This window comes from Engraulis encrasicolus, chromosome 9, assembly GCF_034702125.1.
Source record: "Engraulis encrasicolus isolate BLACKSEA-1 chromosome 9, IST_EnEncr_1.0, whole genome shotgun sequence".
Classification (NCBI taxonomy): Eukaryota; Metazoa; Chordata; class Actinopteri; order Clupeiformes; family Engraulidae; genus Engraulis; species Engraulis encrasicolus.
Window position 1 is genome coordinate 41,946,628 of NC_085865.1, and position 20,000 is coordinate 41,966,627.

The window sequence follows — 20,000 nt, forward strand, 5'->3', positions numbered from 1 at the left end:
ATAGCTGCCTTTCCATTAGCACACACACACAAACACACATACACCCTTCCATAGTCAACATTCCTCTGTACCCCCCCCCCCCACACACACACACACACACACACACACACACACACACGCACACCCCCCTCCCTGCTTACCTTGCCGTATCCGCCTTTGCCCAGGACTCTGAGCAGCTCGAAACACTCCGGCCGGATGTTCTCCGCTCCCTGGTTCACACTGTCCTCAGAAATCTCAATCTTCTCACAGTCATCCATGTTGCTGCACACACACACACACACACACACACACAGAGGCAGGCAGACACACACAGGTACACACACACCCACAGGCAGGCAGGCACACAAACACACACACACACACACACAGGCAGGCAGACACACACAGGTACACACACACCCACAGGCAGGCAGGCAGGCAGGCAGGCACACACACACACACACAGTTAGATATTCTGATAACTGAGGAGCACAGATAGCAGTCAGCGGCCTGCATCCCTTCCTTCTATTCCATCTCCGTGTGCCCTTTGAGGGCTCCGGAGGCATTCCAAGTATGATGCACGATACCCTTCGCGCGCACTCGCACCACCCAGGCCAACACACACGCCCGCATGTTCGCACACGCCAACCAGGCCAACACGCGCCGCACACACACGCACACACCACCCAGGCCAAACTAGGCCAGTGCTTCACCATTAGTGAGATACACACACATACATACACACAGTCAGTCAGTCAGTCAGTCAGTCAGTCACTCTCTCTCTCTCTCTCTCTCTCTCTCTCTCTCTCTCTCTCTCTCTCTCTCTCTCTCTCACACACACACACAGTATATAATATACAAACAAGCAAAGGTGTTTGTGTACTTACAACTCAAATCCACTGCACTGATCCATGAAGTCTGTGATCTGCGTCTACAATCAAACCATAAAAAAAAGAAATTAGTGAATAAAACCACACCTGAAATACAAGAATAAAACAACAATGCAATATCATCACCAACCACGACCAGGCCAGATCCGGGCTGTGATTGGTCTAGACCAAATATGGGAAATATAGCCCAGATAGCAGAGGGACGTTGAAAAGGCGATGAATTCTGGTCAGAATGGTCGTTTTCCGTCGTTGGTCAAAAAACAACGCCAAAAGGAGAAGGTCGAATAAACGCTGTTTTAATCACTGTGGGTTAAGGTTGTTCTGCCGACCGTCAGCAAAGGTCGAACATACAGCGCTGAATCATCGCCAGTTTTGCCAACAAACTTTCAACGCGGCTAATGCTCAGAATACATTGCCATTGAGTGTTGTCTCACCCTGTTTGCACCACATTGCTTTACCCACTTCATGGAAAATAAATGTCCTGCACGAACGTGGAGATTACTGAGGGTTTCACTTGCTCAGACCACCTGCTACACGTAGTCAAACAATTGTTGCCTTTTGCTGATTTACTCAGTTTAGTTTCGTTTAGTCACATGACCCCTGACCAAAAAACAAACAAACAAAAAAACCGGGGCATCCACTTAATTGCCCATACTTACTGCATGCTGCAAATTCCATCTGCCAGAGGGTTTACTAATAAAGTAACACAGGGTGCCTACAGATATTGCTATGTCAAATTTGATCACCTTTTACTACATCATTTATCCTTTTACAACCACGGCTTCGAGCTGACACTGAGTAAAGAAATGAAATACCTTTCCAAAGCCTATTATTACATGCATTAATGATTTTTTTTTTTTTTTAAATGTAAGTTTAAAAAATGTATAATAATTGTTGAGTGTATACAGTATGATAATTTAATGCAGGGTACAGGTATTTGTACAGGGTATCTGCTCCTGTCACTGTCTGTACCAGGCATTTGTCATGACCTGTTAATTAAGTCTCTGTATGTTGCAAGAGGGAGGGCTGGACACTGGCAGTATCAGACATGTACCCACCATGATTATAACGTCTATTGTGCAGTTGAATCATAAATTATATGAGCCCCCCCGCCCCCCATAATTAGGCAAATACAAATATACAAATTGCACCTTTTACTCAGTAAAGGTGGTAGGTAATTGTTGTCAATGTACTACCTTTACTATAAAGCTGAGACAATTTTATATTCTAAAGCCAATGTGGCCCTTGGGCCAAAATAATTGCTCAGCCCTGCTATAAAGTGATGGGGCCAGGGAAAACTAAGTAATAGAAAAACTTAAATGTCCTGGTTTTTTTTTTTTTTTTTTTTTTAACAAGGGGGCTGTTTCTTCATCTTCATGCACTGATCTACTGCCAAGTCCAATGTACACTGTGCAGGAAATAGTCAAAAAAAGGTACTGCAACTATGCTGCTCATTGAAACTGGAAATAAATAACTAAAAATCTTTGTGATGCTAAAAAGTTCCATGCCAATGGGAATGACAAAGTATCAGGTGTGAACAGTAACCGGTACGGGTATGTTAAATTTGGCGTTTTGCTGCATTCACATTCCCTTGAACTGATCAGTAGTACAAAGTACAAAATCAAATACATATGAACAATCCTTTATTGCTCGGCCCGAATGTCATGTCAACTGAGTGAAAGAGGTTGGAAAGTCTTCGAGGAGGGCTAGCCTATCCAGTAGTGCTTGGGGGAACCAGCCCACTGCAGCAGTTGTCCTCGTGGAGCGACCTACTGCAACAGTCATTGACCACTGGAGTTGAAGGGGAATTGGATCCGTAGAATGGCGTTACAGATCATTTTCTGAGGAGGAAACAAAAATTGAGGTAAGGCATCACATTAGAATAAAATGAGTTGAAATACATTTCCACACTGTATATGTTATCATAAGTGTATTAAAAGCTTTCTTGCTGTTGTAGCATATCACTGTGTTTTGATTGCTTATTTGGTATTCCTCAGTGCTAGCATACAGCAGTGAGGTCCATGTCAGTGTTGGCTGTGTGCATGGAAAACCATAAAATAATACATAAACCAACATTCCAACTTCAATATCAAAATTAAAAGAGCAGATGATACTGATAACGCAAAATCGTTAGTGTGGGGAGGGGTGTCCTTGCCCCCCCCCCCCCCCCCCCCCCCCCCCCAGGGAGTTGGCAACCGTATAGGTGTGAGGGAGCTGGCTGACCTTTGATTTTCATTCATATTAGTAGAGAAAAGCTTCACAGGATGCCTGCTGTAGGTCCTTCTCTCCCTCTCCATTCGAGGCGTTGTGCTGCAATAGACAAAAGTACAAGTTCTATGAACAAGAAATGACCAAACAAGCCAGAAAGTTCACTCCACTCACTCAGTTCATTCCAAGTTGTCCTAGGACTCAGCTGAGTCCACCTCTTGCAAGGCTATCCTAATAACACCAGGGGGCAAACCATATAAACAACAAAGATTGCAGCCTCCATTGATTGACCTCACCTATCTACACCAAACCAAAATCGTAGGTCTACCTCCATTGGCAGCCCCTATTAATGTATACATAACCATCAGTGTCCTGTCCAGTTGCTACGCCATCCACATCTCGTGCCCCCTTGACTCATATGATTCTTTAGCTCGTGCGACATTGTTTATATACGGATGCCGAGCTCCAGTTTACTTCGTGGGTGACAGTTTGTGGTACAGTAGAGACATAGCGAGAGAGAGAGAGATTTAAACGTAGCGAATTTTTTCAAAAAATATATTTTTTCCTTTTTTGTAGGTAGGTTGGTGTAGGGTAGTTTATTTTTTTAGCATACATTTTTTACTTTTGTGTAGGTTTTTAGCTTACATTTGTTAGTTTTTTGGATAGGTGCGAGGACAGGTTAGGTTTTTTTATTAGTTAGGTTTTTCTATAACTTTGTATATTTTTTAACAGTATATTTACTATTTTTTTGTATTTTTACTAGCATTATATTTAATATTTGTTTATTGTATTTCATATTTGTATTGTATTTTAGTATACGGTAGCCTACCAGCATACCGGTAGCTAGCGCATAGGGCTTTATTATTACTACTAATGCTTATAGCATTAGTATATATATATATATAGTAAATATATAGTGCATAGAACATATTATAGTATAACGGTAGTGTAGTGTAGTGTAGTTTAGTTTAGAGTGATATCGGCGTTTCTACATTTTTAAGGTAAGTCAACATAGGACAGCTGATAATTATGTCGTTATAACTATTGCAATCCATGAGTACCGTAAGCTCCTACATAGTTTAATTGCTAATGCTGACCGCACAAGACAACGCCGCTTCAAATATAACATAAGTTATTGTCAAGTGTTTGACTATATTTCAACAATTCACCAAGGATTAGGCTGCTATAAACCATAGTTTATAAACTTGTATTATTTCTATGCTATAAACTATTAGCATTACGTAAGCTAGTTAAGGCAGTTGGAGGAGTCCCGTTAGCTAACGTTATCACACGCGCCATTCTAAAGTTCGGCTAAGAGCTCTGGTTCTACCCTTTGATGTAGAAGGTGTTCGAATCTTTTTGGCCTTTCTTTGCTTGATGGAGTCATTTGTTAAAATACTGGTCCATTATCTCAGGTCCAATGTAACAGAACACAAACACCTGCAAAGGTTATAACATACCAGTCAGTTAACGCTAGCCCATTGCTAAGTTAGTACATCCTTCGACAACAATCTTTGCAGCTGAAATTGACCCGAGGACATGTCGGTCCATTCTACCACCCAGTCAACATGTGTAACTCCGCACATTTGGGGAATAATTCTGCTGCTTACCTTACACCGGAAAACCACCACATCTGTGCGGACAATTTGTCTTGCGAGTGACAGTAGTACCGTGGTAGTACGTCCATCCAGTGTTGAGTTAAAAACAAACAAACCCCGAAGAGCTGCAATTGGCCATCTGAAAATTCTCTTGACGCAGCAAGATTGCGTCATGACGTTACGATCAAACCCACAACATCTGCTACTTATATACTTCAGGTGTTGGCATGTTAACCAGTCAAAGCAAATACATTTTTAATCGCTGCAATAAAACGGTATTCCCCTTTCTAGTTTGCATGGATCAAAAAAAGTTAGCAATTATTGTCAAAAGAATTCCAGATTAACCTTTTGAACTGTGATATAAAAAAATAACATGCATTTGGTGCATTATACATTTGAATAAAAGATGTCTTTATTTGTGCTCTGGCAAGTGTTAAAGTCAAGATGGGTGACAAGTTATTTTTTTTATTCATAGTACAGATCAATGGTCAAAGAAAAATAAGCAGGTGCATGGACCCAAAAAGAACAATGAGACCACCTACTACAATGCATGAACGCATCATAATAAAAAATGAAATTGAAATTGTGCAAACTACAATCAAACGTAGTGGATCAGTCTTTGTAATTCACAAAATATTTATGCAAAGGGAGTCGTAGGACTTATGCTTGTCCCTTAAAGAGTAGAGTAGAGTAGAGCAGATGTTTCAGGTTTCTACCATCAACAGTGCTCTGTGCTCACAGTGAGCCCATCTGCTGTTGGGCCCACTGTGAGCACAGAGCACTGATGATGGCAGAAACCTGATGTCTGCTTTACTCTGAGAAAAATGAGTGTGCTAACCTGCTCATCTTGAACTACTATGCATAAAAACAGAACAGTTAGAACAGAAATTTGGTATAGAACAGTTAGAACAGTGTTATTTCAATTGCAATACTGACACTTTTTCTGTCTTTCTTCCCCTTCTTGTTTACTTACCTGGAACCTGAAGACCACTACCTCGTCACCCCCTAAAAAGGTACTGTTGAAATATGGGGTCTTATTGGTCAAAAAGGAGACGTGCTGTTAGAGCTACTGGAATGTCAGAAAGGCCGATTGTGTCTGATTTTGAGTCCTCTCTGGGTACTCCTGCTGCTCAAGTCCCTCTTTCTACTGGATCACCTACACCTGTAATGGGTGTACTCGTAGATGAGGATGGCAGAGATTCTGTTGCTTGGGGAGGGTTCAGTGATGCAGAGTCTAACAACGGCAGCACGTCTTCAGAGTGTGACAGTAATACTGACAGTGACTCCTTTGCCGAGACAAGGCTGCAACAAAAATTGAGACACTGAGCTGCAACTTTCTCTGTGTCTTTGATAGCATTAACTGCTCTGTTGGCCATTCTAAGGCCCTGTCACCCAGAACTGCCTAAGGACGCCAGAACCTTGTTGTGCACCAAGCCTACAGTGCGACTTCAGAAACTAGGCAATGGAGAATACTACCATTTTGGATCGGGAAAAGGCATACTGTCCAAATTAACCACCATCCGCCTACCAGAGTTCATTGATACAATAAGACTTCAATTTAATATAGATGCTCTCCCAATTTTTAAAAGCTCAAAAGTTCAGTTTTGGCCCATTTTATCACTGATGGAATTTGACTACACCAAAACGCCATTTGTTGTGGGCATATTTTGTGGCCCTGGGAAACCACCCAACATTAACGAATATCTACAACAGTTTGTCAGTGAAATTTCAGACCTGCTTAACCGAGGGGTAGAATACAGCGGTAGAATCTGGAAAGTAAACATATCATCATTCATTTGTGATGCCCCAGCACGGGCATATGTTAAGCAAATAAAATGTCACAATGAGTATTCAGGGAGCGACAAATGCCACCAGGCCGGAGTTTGGCAAAATAAAATGAAATATGCCGAAACTGAGGTTAGGCTAAGGACAGACGATGAGTTTGACAACATGGTAGATGAGGACCACCACACCAACAGAAGTCCTCTCACCGGTTTAGTGAAAATGGTATCGGCATTTCCCATTGACTACATGCACTTATGTTGCCTCGGCGTCATGAAGAAATTAATAATTTTTTGGATGAGGGGGAAAAACACAACACGGCAGCCTACAAGAGCCATAAAAGCCATCTCTGAACAGTTATTGCAGCTTCGGCCGTACATCCCAACGGAATTTGCGCGCAAACCCCGTGAACTTACTGAACTCGATAGGTGGAAAGCGTCAGAGCTACGTCAATTTCTTATTTATACTGGGCCTTTAGTTCTGAGAGACACTCTCCCAAACGATCTATTTGACAATTTTATGCTATTTTCTGTGGCCATGTTCTTGCTGCTCACCCCTAACATTTCCGAAACGATGGTTAATTTTGCCCAAAAACTATTGGTAGCTTTTGTTAACCATTTTGGTCAGCTGTATGGTAGAGAGGAGATAGTATTTAGCATCCATCAGACACTACACTTGGCAGATAAGTACCGCAAATTCGGTTGTCTTGATAACATTTCATAATTTCCTTATGAGAATTACTTAGGAAAAATGTAAAAAATGCTACGCAAGCCCTCGCAACCCTTGCAACAAATAGTAAAAAGACTTTCTGAAGAGCCCGTCTGTTCAGTGCCACCACCACCAATGCAACCCATTTTGGTACACCCACACCAGGAGAGCCCATTAGCTGAAGACTATAGATCTGGCCAGTAGTTCAAAAAATATACATGAAAGATTTCTGTCTTGGTGTCAAGAAGGGTGACAATGGCATCATAATAAAAAACAAAATTGGAGTAGTGAAAAATGTAATCGAATACAATAGAGCAGTCCATGTAGTATACGAAACATTTCAACACAAGGAGTCATTTTACACATATCCCTGTCCCTCATCAAGCATCGGCTGCTACCGGGTCTTCGGGCTTGATACTTAACTGAATGTGGAACGGGTTGAGCTCGTCCAGAGCAAATGCATGCTTTTCCCAGATGGGGAGAGTTTTTTGGCGATTCCTCTTCGCCATCAGTCCTAAAAAAATAATAATGAAAAAAAACCCACAAACAAACAAACAAAAAGAACAGAAAAAAAAATAAACAGCTTTAATCATGGATCTGGATAGTTAGAGTACTCCAGCTGAATGGCACTGACTGTTCTTCCCACGGAGTACTTTTTTTTATTTTGTTTTGTTATTTTGCCTTTTTTATTTTTGAAGGTAATCCTGGGGAGGGGGCATGCATTTGCCTCGAGCCCGGCAAGCCTTTGAAGACTAGATTTAGGCAAGTGTTAGTGTAAAAATGAAAGGTTCCAGAGATCCAATTAAATCAAAATTAACTAAAACAAATTAACTCCTACTATTGCATATCAGTCACATTACACAAGGTCTTCTGCCAATGTTCTGTACTATAAATATAAAAAATCTAACTTTTGTTATACTCACCATTCACCAGAGATGGCACAACTGTGGAAAGTTGTCGAATTTGAGGACAGGAGTGCAGCAGTGGTGGCATCCAGTTGGCTGGCAGAGGTGGATGGCCAACTCAGCTGCTACTGGCCTCCCTATGGTCAAGAAAAGAACCAGAAGGCTGTCATCAACCACCTCCCCCCGGGCCAAGGGTGGCACTTACATCGAGGGGTGAGGGTCCTGACGACACATGGGTAAGTAAAGCTGCATATCTGCTACATTAAACCAATGACAATGCTTCAATACTGCAGATTTCATAGAGACTGCCATCCTTTTCAGCCACCTATGTAAAGGCCAAGGTGGTCCTTGACCGGTCTGTGGAATCTGGATGCCTTACGGCTGATCTGGAGTCGGAGGAGGAGGCCAGCAGCCGAAGGAGGATACGGTAATTGTTTTTTTTTTTTTTTAATAATCACTACTTAAACAAATAACGTTCATTTTAGCTGCTTCAGTGAGGTCTCTCTGTTTAATTCAAAGGCCTACGAAAAGGCTCATATGTGAGACAACCAATGGAGGCGGACCCAGCAACGGGAGGAAGAAGAGGCCACCCAGCTGGAAAGTGAGTGGCAATTCCCCTCCCTCAGTCAAGGTGAATATCTGTACAATTTCCTCATTTGTTCTGTCTCGCATGACAATACATTCACTTTTTCCCCCCAAATCTTTTTTAGCAACCCAGCCAGGCATGCTGAACAGCCAGCCGTTGATTGAACAAGGTAACTATACATATCCTTTTTCAGCTAAAAAAAAAAAAAAACCCAACAACATCATGTAGATGCATTTGATCAAATGACTGACTGTATACTATGTTATAGGCTCACCCCAGGCTAACCCCAATTATTTGAATGGTTAGTGAAAGACGATATTAACCAACATACAAATATGATTTCTAGGTCAGACTGTCTTCGTTTGTTCGGCTGTAGACCTAGACATATTTAGAGTGTCCTAAAAACTGTTAAATAATACCTTCGCTTGTGTCTTTTCAGACAACCATTTTCTGAGTGGGCAGTCACCGCAGACGCACCATCCCTACCATGGTAAGTCAACAAAGAAATCAAATACAAGAATTCAAACTTTCAGATGGAAACAAAATTAAGGCACACCTTATACTAATCTAGATTTGACTCTCAACTACCTTGATTTGTCAGCCACATCGCAGCCAAGACGTGGCAAGTCAATCTGATGTACAACTGGTTTCAACAATCTGTCAACAACAGTTCATTAATTACCTACAATGACCTAGAAGTTGTCTCGCATGACAATACATTCACTTTCCCCCCCCAAATCTTTTTTAGCAACCCAGCCAGGCATGCTCAACAGCCAGCCGTTGATTGAACAAGGTAACTATACATATCCTTTTAAAGCTAAAAAAAAAAAAAACCCAACAACATCATGTAGATGCATTTGATCAAATGACTGACTGTATACTATGTTATAGGCTCACCCCAGGCTCACCACCAGTTGCTGCGTGGTTAAGTCAATCTGATGTACAACTGGTTTCAACAATCTGTCAACGACAGCTCATTAATTACCACAATGACTTTGTTTCCTTTTTGAGGGGTTAGAAACTGTAATGTCAAAATTCACCCTATCCAGCAACGGAGAAAAGCCTTTCAAACTGACGGCTACGACAACAATATTAGCATTCATCACCATAATAATTTCTTGGCCAATTTATCGTCCAGCAAAACTTGTAATCGTGACAGCCCCAGTTTTAACCAATGAGAAAGCAAAGTCCAAATATAAGTGTACCTTCACAGACATGGGGATCAGCGCCATCATCGGCCTCCTTGGGCAGCTGAGGGAGGAGAACAGGGAGCTGAAGCGCGATGTTGCAGGTCTCTCAATGGAGATCAGGGGGTTGAGGAGAGAGATGGGGAGACAGAGGGAAACTGAAAACATTTCTGCCCCCCAATATAAACTGCTACTCTCCGCAATGGTGGACTTCATTCGAATTGAAGCACTGCTGAAGTCTGACCCGAAACAGAGACAGCTCATGGTACTTACCGAGTCTATACAGCCATCTGCAACACCTATAAAAAGAAACAAATACTTGGTCTCACAGCAAGTTTGTTTTTTTGTTTTTTTTAATATTGTGCTACATACGAAGAGTTCAGATGCAAAAACCCCTAACTCCATTTCTGAAGCCCTGCACTTCTATATTTTTAGAGAACCCTGTTGTTGGTTTGGTTTACATTCATGTACTTGATAATACATATAAATAGTTATATAACATACATAAAATAAAAATATGCAATTTTGATAGCTTTGTATTAAATAAAAATGAATTAAGGTTATTTTCTGAAATGGCACTTAGGGGGTTTTGCATCTGAACTCTTCATACTCTAATATTTGCTTCTTGCTTGTTCTTGCAGGTGTCTACACTGGCACTCTGTGGTGGTAATAATGTGGGAGACGCAGTTAGGCGGATGATGAGGAGCCTACTCCAGAATTGTTTGGCCAGCAACTTCAACTGGACTGGGAAGGGGAGGAAGACAGCTTTCAAGGAGACGACAATGCACGATGTCCTGTTTGGTAAGTTGTGTTTGTGCATTAAGCAACCATATACAACCAGTGTTGGACAAGGTACTAAAAACATGTAATACATCACTAGGTCATCTGAAAGGAACAACTTTGTATTACATGTCATATGTGTTTTATATTAAGTTCCCCTGCAAAAGATATATAAACCATTTATTTCCAGGATTTGTATCATCACATTTCATTATGCAATTGCACAACTTGTGAAATGATAGTCCCATATCTGACACCCGCAAATTCCCTACCCACCTTGACTAAAAAAGTGCTGCTGTAAACACTGCTATATTGAAAAATATAAAGCATTACAGTATTTTTGCATTACTTCAGTTACTTTCACCAAAATAGCTGTGGGGCTAATTTTGGATCTGACAATTCACAGCGCCTATTGAGCTCACGAGTCAGGACTTTTTCACCTCCCGTACAGGACTAAAAACTATCAGGTTGAGGAATAGAACTAGCTTCTTTCGGACCCGCCACAGTGAGTACGTAGAATCCAGGTCATAGTACAATGCCTACTAACTTAAGTTACTTAGCTTGGTATTGTTCCCTGTAATAGCACAGAAATTATTAATTACATGTGTTAATACCAACACCGTACAGAGGTCAGTAAGCTGCCTACTGCCATGCAAAAACATCCCGCTTGTAACCAAATGCTAAATGAACCTTACCTAAAGCAAATTACTGCCGAAACTAGGTAGGGTGTTAGCAAACCATGCGGCTCTGGGAAAGTTCACAAAACTTGGAAAGTAAAAGCGACCTACCGTAACTGCAAAACAGCACACTTACTAACAAAGGCAAACAATAAAACACGGAATAGGTCGCAGTCGAGTTCAATCAATCAACGGCTGGCTGTTGAGCATGCCTGGCTGGGTTGCTAAAATGATTTGTCACGTCTGACAGCGCAGCTGCTAAACTAGCTTAGCACATGCTTACATGTTGAGCACATGTTGAGCATGCTTACCTAAACGCTGGAGCCTGTTTCTTGCCTTCTTGAGTCACGGCCGGGGAAAACGGAAAGTATGATGTATTAGATCTCTGATTAGAGTCAACTGGCGAAAGCAACAATTGGGGGAGGAAGAACTAGCCTACATTTAATCACCGCCAAAAGATTTTCTTCCTCAAGCTGAAATGCATTCCTTCATTTCCAGTACGCCCTAGCAAAAAAATAGCTTACTTGGTAAACTGTTTGCAAGGTCACACAGTCACACGAAACATTATCTATTTTTTCATTTGAGACTAGATTACAGTAGATTGCTAGCCTAGAAATCTGGACGACCCCCCTAGCGACCGCAAATTGAATTTGCTCCCGGCGTCTAGATTTCTAGGCTAGTAGATTGCATGAACAAGAAAAACACACAACAGATAAAAAAAAAATAACTGATACCTTCGTGTAATTTCCCAATGCTCTTCTTTCAGACGCTCTACAAAAGCAGTTGCCGGGCATCACTCACGCCGCTTTCGGGGACGCCGTAAAGAACTGGCTAAAATATGCTCCGGAGAGAGATGGCGGAAAGAGGAGGAACCAGGTAGGTTTGCGCTTGGTAAACCACGATAGCCAATGACTTTGTAGGCCTATATAATAATGCTGCATGAAATTAATTTTTGTTTTTCTGTTTCCATTTAGATTTCTGCTCACCAGGAGGAGTAGGCCTAGAGGATTGAATAAAAAATAAAAAAAATAATTTACTTTGCAAAAAGTTGTTCAAATGTGTTTATGAATTAATGTTAGACCAAGGTGCACCTTTAAAGACGTTTGCAATTTTTAGCATCCTGTTGTAGATAAAACAGGACGTAGGCTACGAACGACCAAAATTCAACCATATTATTGATGGTTGAATAAAGGGTGAAAAGGGGGTGATTCTCTGCCGCCACACCGCCAATTTTCAACGTTGTTTCAACGCAAAACCATATGAGCAAACGGGCGTTGAAACAACGCCGCTGATCAACGATTATTCAACGCCGTATGGTCGGCGAACAGAACGATGATTCACCGTCTTTTCAACGCCCTTCTGCTATCTGGGAGGCTACTACATGGTGCAGTGCATTAGGAGTTGTTGCCATCAAATCACGCCAACACATGGGGTTTTCGGTGGTGAAAGCAGTGGTATGGTGTTATACATTCTCAGGTTGGGGGAAAAAAGCAGCAATTTCTGATCAATGACAATGAGTACAAATAACACACATTGTTGGGAAATAGTTTGGGAAGCTGGCTGCAAACAGGCTTCAAAGTACACCCAGAGTATAAAATACGTCCACTATGCCGTCAATGTCCACACACAATTATTGTTCTCTGGTGATAAGGGGCTTTTAAACGACGGTCATTCATATCATTCATAACATTGCAACTTTAATCACGATGTGAATAGGTGATAGCGCAGCTGGAGTGCTAATGTTGACAGTTCGAAGCGAAAGTAACGCACACTCACGCACGCTAAAAGCAAAACACAAGTTAACTTTTAGCTAGCGTCACTTCGTGTTCCATGTTTACAATCAAAGATCTGCGCGTGTCACAGTTTTGATGTCCGAAAGATCAGTCGCCTTATGTTGCCCTGTGCAGGGAAATATACTCTGGCTTTAATAATTAGGTACCTCTGAAGTGCTGTGGTTTCAGGGCACGCCAAAGTGATTTGTAAAACATCAGATGTTGAAACGCGATACCATGGCTGGCATTTCTGCCAAGATAGCAAGCGATGCAAACTCTGCCCAGCCTGTTGGCACATCTACCAAATGCACCGCCATATTAAAGAGCATAGAGAAAAGCACAATGCACAGATGTGTCAGTTGTCAGCCAGTATTGGCGAGCAGTTTGACAGGGTTGCCAAATAGGGTGCTGGAGCCAGTACGCCTGCTAGCTTGGTGTGTTGCTAGCGATGTCAGAGCTGGGCCTTTGCTAAAGCTCTCGCCTGTCACTGCGCTGCAGTGGGCCTGTGCTAGCTAGCTAGCTGCCTCTTTTTAGCCGCACACAACATGCTATCACACGTGTACTCCTTATTTACCTCCTCCAGTTCCTCGTCGGAGACATTTTCCTCGGGCTGGTCCAAATCTATGTCGAATACTCCCGCCATGCTCACTAAACGTTGGTGCCTCGGGATTTTTAAGAAGTAAGAAAAGGTTTCCCTTCCCGCCTCATGGACACAGATACGTCGGCGCCATAGCCGGCTACTGCAACACATGCACTGCAAAGAGGCAAGGAAGGCAAATCACAAACACACCAAATGCCACCCTCTGGCGGACATAAGCAGAACTGAACCAGTTAACAACAGACCCAAAGGAGCACAAGAGAGAGCACTGTGCGTAGGCCTACTTGACATCCTGTATTTTGTGGAGTCAGTAGGCCCCAGTGAGACTGGATAATAGAATCTCTATGGCCCAGAAGTCTCTTTTTTTCCTAAATGCAGTTGAATGAGTAGGCCTACCTACCCTTTCTTACCCTACTACCCAAGTAGGCCTACCAAATGGGTAACAGTGAAAAGTGAAGTGTGAAGTGAAAGCCCATTGGGAAACTCCAACTCCCATTGCCATTGTGCCACAGCACTTCACAGCACACTGTGAACACCAAGTGAACACTGCACTCAACCAAATTGCATTCATGCCTCACCCGTGCAAGGGGGCAGCCCTCAATGGCGCCCCAAGGGAGCAGTGCGGTGGGACGGTACCATGCTCAGGGTACCTCAGTCATGGAGGAGGATGGGGGAGATCACTGGCTAACTACTCCCCCCACCAACCTGGCGGGTTGGGAGTCGAACCGGAAACCTTTGGGCTACAAGTCTGACACCTTCACCGCTTACCGAAGTAAGAGAGAAAGTAAGAAAGAAAGGCCAGAGCAGGCTTTACTTTCGGAAGCTGAGATCCTTCAACATCTGACTGCAACAGACTCCAGCAGCTGTGTTACCAGTCTGTCATGGCCAGTGTGCTCACCTATGCTGTGGCATGCTGGGGCGGTAGCGGAAGAGAGACGCTGGACGCCTTGACAGGCTGGTGAGGAAAGCTGGGTCTGTTGTTGGCACAGAATTGAAGGCCATAGAGAAGAGGACACTGAGCAGACTTGACTCTATAATGGACAGTACAGTCATCCCTTGCACATTTTCCTCGACAACCAGAGATATTCAGCCACAGATTTTGTGCCATCCCCTGCAGGACAGACAGGTAACGGAGGTCCTTTGTCCCCAGGGTCATCCAGCTGTTCAACACCACACAGAAGGACACACAGAAATAGATAATCGTGGGTGACTTGACTGCATAAATCAAATCAACTCCCTCTTACTGCTGCTACCCCCAAAAGGACAACAGGAACAACATCTCTGCAATAGGATAATTACTGCACTGAATCTTAAACACCGCAATACGAGACAATCACCTGTGTGTGTGTGTGTGTGTGTGTGTGTGTGTGTGTGTGTGTGTGTGTGTGTGTGTGTGTGTGTGTGTGTGTGTGTGTGTGTGTGTGTGTGTTGGGTGTGACCACACATAGTTGTGAACTTGTGTTTCTCCCAGCTTTTTTCGCAATACTTGACTTGATACCTGACCCTGATTTGGACAATGCACAGTAACTTTTGCAGCCAGATTGAAGACGCAACGAACATGCATGGAGGAAGATTGTGTTGGCGCCAGAGTGTGATTTCCATGTGTGTGTTTGTGTGTGTGTGTGTGCGAGGGAGAGAGAGAGAGAGAGAGAGAGAGAGAGAGAGAGAGAGAGAGAGACAGAGCATGTGTGTGCAATATAGAGAGAATACTTCCACAAGCATCGCAATGTTTTTCCAAACCTGTGTTTGCCGCGCTGAGCTCAGACATTACATAGGTCTAGGTGTTGGGTTCATATGTACATGCTGTTCTGTGCGTTGTGCGCTGTACGGCCATTTCACCAGTTAAAACCCGGTCTAGAGAAATGTAAACATGCATGATCGGATTTTGGTTATTGACAGAACAGATCTCATGGGCCGGTCAAAAAAACAGATCTGAGCATAAATCAGAATTGCCATGTCCGATCTGCAGTGTACCCTAAACATAGCATAAGACTTGCCTTTTTGAACTCCTCACAGTTTTTCTGTTGCCCTGAAACGGTATAGAAGCCTGCAATCTCACACTATCAGACTCCAAAGTAGGCTAGTTTCTTCCATCAAGCAGTTAGATTGCTGAACTCATGCTGAAGACAACAACAAGGCACTTTCTTACACTTTTTCCACCCCCCCCCCTTTTTTTTTCTTTTTAATCTTTTTGAGGACACAAAAACACAACCATTTTTACTCTTTGTAGTCTTCAAACCTATAATAAGACGTAATAAACAAATTTTGAATCTTGAAAACCTTTTGGACACGACAACAGCTCTTAACTCTGGAACTAAAAAAAAAGGCAAGGGTCGTGTGCTCCATCATCATGTCACTGCATCTTTTTGGTAATATTGCTGCGAGGTAATTTGATTGGGTAGGTTGGCATGTAGGCTACAGAGTTTATCCCTTCAAAGCAGGAAGGTGAGAAAGAGTCTTATGTCGCTGATTTCAGCACCACACTCGTGGACAGCTCCTTTTTAGATTTAACATCCTAGGCCTATAAATGTCGGCTGTCCTGATAATGATATATGGTTTCACAGTATGGCAGCATTTTGAGAATGGTTTAAAATATTTGTTTGTAAAAAAATGAAGGCAATGCAACAAAAGCATATTGCATCGATGTCGGAATAGCGGCACGTCGGAATAGCGGCGGTCGGTGGGAAATGTGCCGGTATTCCGACAATTATCAATGTCGGAATAATGGCATGTCGAAATAGTGCCATGTGCTCCAGGGGTAGGCAACTAGGTTTGGACGCGGGCAGATTTTTTTTCTGACAAGGGCATCGCGGGCCAGCCATGGTTTTCAACTAGTAAAAAAGTCGTTCTATTTTTTCTGTTATATTAGAAATAAATGTTATTTAATATGAATGTAATTAATTTCATGTAATTTGGCATTAATTTTAAAAGTATTTTGTGGGGCTTTTCAGCCTTTACTATTAGGCCTATAGGACAGTGTAGTAGACAGGAAATGACTGAGAGAGAGAGGTTGCAGGGCTGGGAAATGACCCCGGCCGGACTCGAACCGGGGTCCCCGCGGGCAAGCAGCCCAAATGTGGGGCGTTTAGCGTGCTGCGCCACAGTGCCAACATTGTCCCAATGTGTCATGGTCATTGTCTCTGTGAAACACACATGAAAAAAATCGCTATTAACATCCAGCTAACGCCTGGAATTCGTGATAGCTGTGAGTGTCATTCCGTGATTGTTGAAGGGGTGTCTCAATTCGTAGGGGTTGCGTTTCAAGCCCTACGCCTTACAGCTCCGTTTTAACAGACGAGGGGCAAGGGGAAGGCGTAGGGGTAGGGGTAGAAATTAAAAATGGGATTCGGCATACTTTTCCTTTATGTACTTATAATATGCCGCTAGGGGAAAGCATCTGAGAACAGCTTTGTCTTGAGTCTAGATTTAAAGCTATTATGGGTGCATTTGTTTTACATCATCTGGAAGCTGGTTCCAAAGCTTTGAAGCATAGAAGCTAAAGGCTGCCTCTCCACACTTTGTTTTGACTTTTGGAATCACCAGCAAATTCTTCTCCGTTGACCTTAGTGACCTGGTTGGTGCATACAGCTGAAACATATCCAGTAGATATGCCTACTAAGCAGGCTAATATTAAAAGGTGATAGCTTTTACTTTGCCCATGGTTGCACACACACACACACACACAGCTCTGTCAACCGACGACACCTCTCAAAGTCAAAGATTCATGTGGTGGATTATTGTCTCATGTCGATTATTCTTGCAGATATGTGCTTCAACCGAGCTGGACTTTGCACCTCGGGTGTTTGCGCTGGCTTCCTGGCCTGTCAAATGAAGAGACCGTCTGATCAAGCTGTTCTCTCATCACCTTATACTTGAGACAATAACCGCGGTATAACTACGCAATAACTGCTGTCCAGAGTCGATTGTAGCCTACGATGACCTGTAGTAGGAAAACCCATAAAAAGAGAGAAAACCATAAGGACAAACAACCATGTGACCACAGACACCACCAATCAGGACTCGATTACGGCACTGAACATCTCCACCCAAACTTCGGAGGAAAGTGGGTTTCATAACAACCGTGCGTAAACTGGAAATAACTCGGCATCCATACGGCACGCGTCCTGCATGATTTCGACTGAAGGTGCCTACTTTTGAATAGAAGACTCATCGCCATTATATGCCATTTTAAACAGCGAGACTGAATAACTGCTGCCTTTAGTTTCATGAGTTGCGCCATACACTGTGACTAACTTGATATGTTTTTTTTTCTTTGTCTTGCAGACATGACGAAACAAATCCCACCACAGACGGCGCAGCCATGTTTAAACCAGGTAGGCTATTCTGAACTAAAATCCCAACGAATAATGTAGGTCACAAGTCATGTGCATAAGAAAATAGAAACTGTGTGCGTAAGAAAGGCATCTAGGGTTGTGTGTGTCATATCATTACATAGGCTGCTGCAAGTACACACAGTTGCAGTGGCCTACCTTGGGTCAAGTCTACCTCAGTTAGCTCCTGGACTGAATCAAGAAGTGAGTAATAAGCGACTGGAGGTGTCTTGGGACTTGGTAAAACATTATTTTGTAGAAAAATAAGGTATCCTGACCTCCGTCTATTGTCTATATCATGGGAAGAGTTCTGAGTGAGATGGGGAAGTCACTGGAGCATCTCATATGTGGATAAGTTTATGTGTTTTTATTTCAGTGCCAGGCTCATGTTTCGACGTTAAAATGTCTTCATCAGAGTAAAAAAAAAGACTGACTGATGTGTTACAAAAATGAAGGTCAAAGGAAAAAAATCCTTAGTATTAATTGCTTAAAGGCCACTACAGGTGTTTTTTTCCCTTCAAGAGTGCCTGAGGAGCTTACAAAACACAACATGAATCAGTCACTTTTTCATTGTTTCCAATGCTGTGCACAACATATTGCATTGAGTCTCACAGGTTATTTGGTTATTTAATCACTTCTGTTTTTTGCATAGCTCTACATTATAACATTGATTCTAGCATGATATGCTGTGAGTGTGGAGAGGTGGAAGGTCACACTATGAAACTTGTGATCCCCCATGTTTTTTCAATTGATACAATGGATACTTGATCCTGGCTCTTCCACTTGGACAGTGATTTCTGACACTCGTGGACAATCATTTGGTCTTTGGCTGCTCTGTGCCACTAAGGCACATGTGATAAATCGCTGGTAAACTTGTTTGGACACTTTATCACTTTGTTTTTTGGCTGCACTGTGCCACTTAGGTAGCCTGGGAACTCCCATACTGCCTTTAATTCTACACAATCGTTTCGATCTTAAAGACCGAAGGTCTTAGGTCTGATGTTAACCAGGCAACCACTTAGGTGCTGTTTCCACGTAGCAGGATATTTTTTATGTGGGTATTTTTTTCTCCTGGTTAGGTGGAAATTCAAACGCAACATGGGGATAAAAATAAATACTCCATTGTAAAATCCATTTTAGCCCCCTAAATAGGATATTTTTGAAACCAATGTAACCTGCCAATATCCTGCTACATGGAAACAGCTAAGCTAAGCTAAGGCACATGTGATAAATCACTGTTTCACTGATATACTCATTACCAATACAGCTGTGTGTGTGTCTGTGTTGGGATTAATACTTTATACTCTACTCTACTCTAATTTAATCATATAACACACTCACACAGCTGTCGTTCACACACACAGTCAGTTGTTCAACCATAGCGTTTCCCATAAATACACTGACCTTTGCCCTGTCCGAGGTATGTGACCTGTGTGCCTTGGAGATTATGCAGTGTCTTTGACCCTTGCTGGTGGTTACTGTACTACCTCAACCACAACGTGAATGCTTCCTTGCTGCGCCACTGACACATTACTAATAAACCAATTAAGACTTCGTTAGATTTAACTACCCTAAGCAGTGAGTGAGCAGTGTTGTATAAAGTAAAAGATGAAGTACTGTTATAAATGTACATTACAAAACTAGTAGTATGATATAGTTGCAGCCTTGTTATATCATAGCCTAGTAGTAGTGTTGTTATTACATGACAGTACTTAAACTTCTAATCTATACACCTCTGCACCTCAGTGAGAACTTGTTTGATGGTTGTCACTGTGTTTCCCCAAGAATTTTTGTTAGTCAAGGTGGTGGGGCGTTAAAAAGTACTTTTTTTGGCTAAGCAACTTAACAACTAAAATTACATTTATAACAGGAAATATGATACATAATATATCTTTTCATGGGACCTAGTCAAGGTGGTAGGTGTGTCAAGGTGGCCGCCTTAGTTATAAAGTGCTGGGGGAAACCCTGGGTGTGTTGATTGATTAGTTGTGGTACACAA

At 42.5% G+C, this 20,000-nt stretch overlaps 2 protein-coding genes and 3 long non-coding RNA genes across 6 annotated transcripts in view; 3 read left to right on the forward strand and 2 right to left on the reverse strand.

Annotated features, from left to right (window-relative positions):
- Positions 1-13,823, reverse strand: part of LOC134455828 (ribosomal protein S6 kinase beta-1-like) — a 24,918-nt gene extending 11,095 nt beyond the window's left edge. The window contains exons 1-3 of the mRNA XM_063207168.1: positions 13,647-13,823; positions 867-910; positions 141-261 (exon numbers count right to left, since the gene is read on the reverse strand). Of these exons, the coding sequence (XP_063063238.1) occupies positions 141-261; positions 867-910; positions 13,647-13,823 (342 nt within the window). The remainder of the gene's footprint in view (positions 1-140; positions 262-866; positions 911-13,646) is intronic.
- Positions 2,496-5,356, reverse strand: LOC134455836 (uncharacterized). Its single transcript, XR_010036167.1, has 3 exons — positions 4,688-5,356; positions 3,093-3,179; positions 2,496-2,710 (listed from the first exon to the last, which is right to left on the reverse strand). It is a non-coding gene; the product is annotated as an uncharacterized LOC134455836 (long non-coding RNA).
- On the forward strand, positions 2,650-8,315 carry LOC134455843 (uncharacterized). The gene is made up of 3 exons (XR_010036173.1): positions 2,650-2,733; positions 5,662-5,688; positions 8,099-8,315. It is a non-coding gene; the product is annotated as an uncharacterized LOC134455843 (long non-coding RNA).
- LOC134455838 (uncharacterized) lies at positions 8,653-9,993 on the forward strand. The gene is made up of 4 exons (XR_010036169.1): positions 8,653-8,701; positions 8,781-8,825; positions 9,548-9,580; positions 9,870-9,993. It is a non-coding gene; the product is annotated as an uncharacterized LOC134455838 (long non-coding RNA).
- A 3,758-nt stretch (positions 13,824-17,581) lies between the features above and the next one.
- The window catches only part of LOC134455833 (fatty acid hydroxylase domain-containing protein 2-like), a 10,919-nt gene continuing 8,500 nt past the window's right edge, over positions 17,582-20,000 (forward strand). The window contains exons 1-2 of one of the 2 annotated variants that reach the window (XM_063207175.1): positions 17,582-17,814; positions 17,955-18,004. In XM_063207175.1, coding sequence (XP_063063245.1) covers positions 17,799-17,814; positions 17,955-18,004 — 66 coding nt within the window. In that variant the 5' untranslated portion in view covers positions 17,582-17,798. The remainder of the gene's footprint in view (positions 17,815-17,954; positions 18,005-20,000) is intronic. The other variant, XM_063207174.1, reaches the window with a different exon arrangement.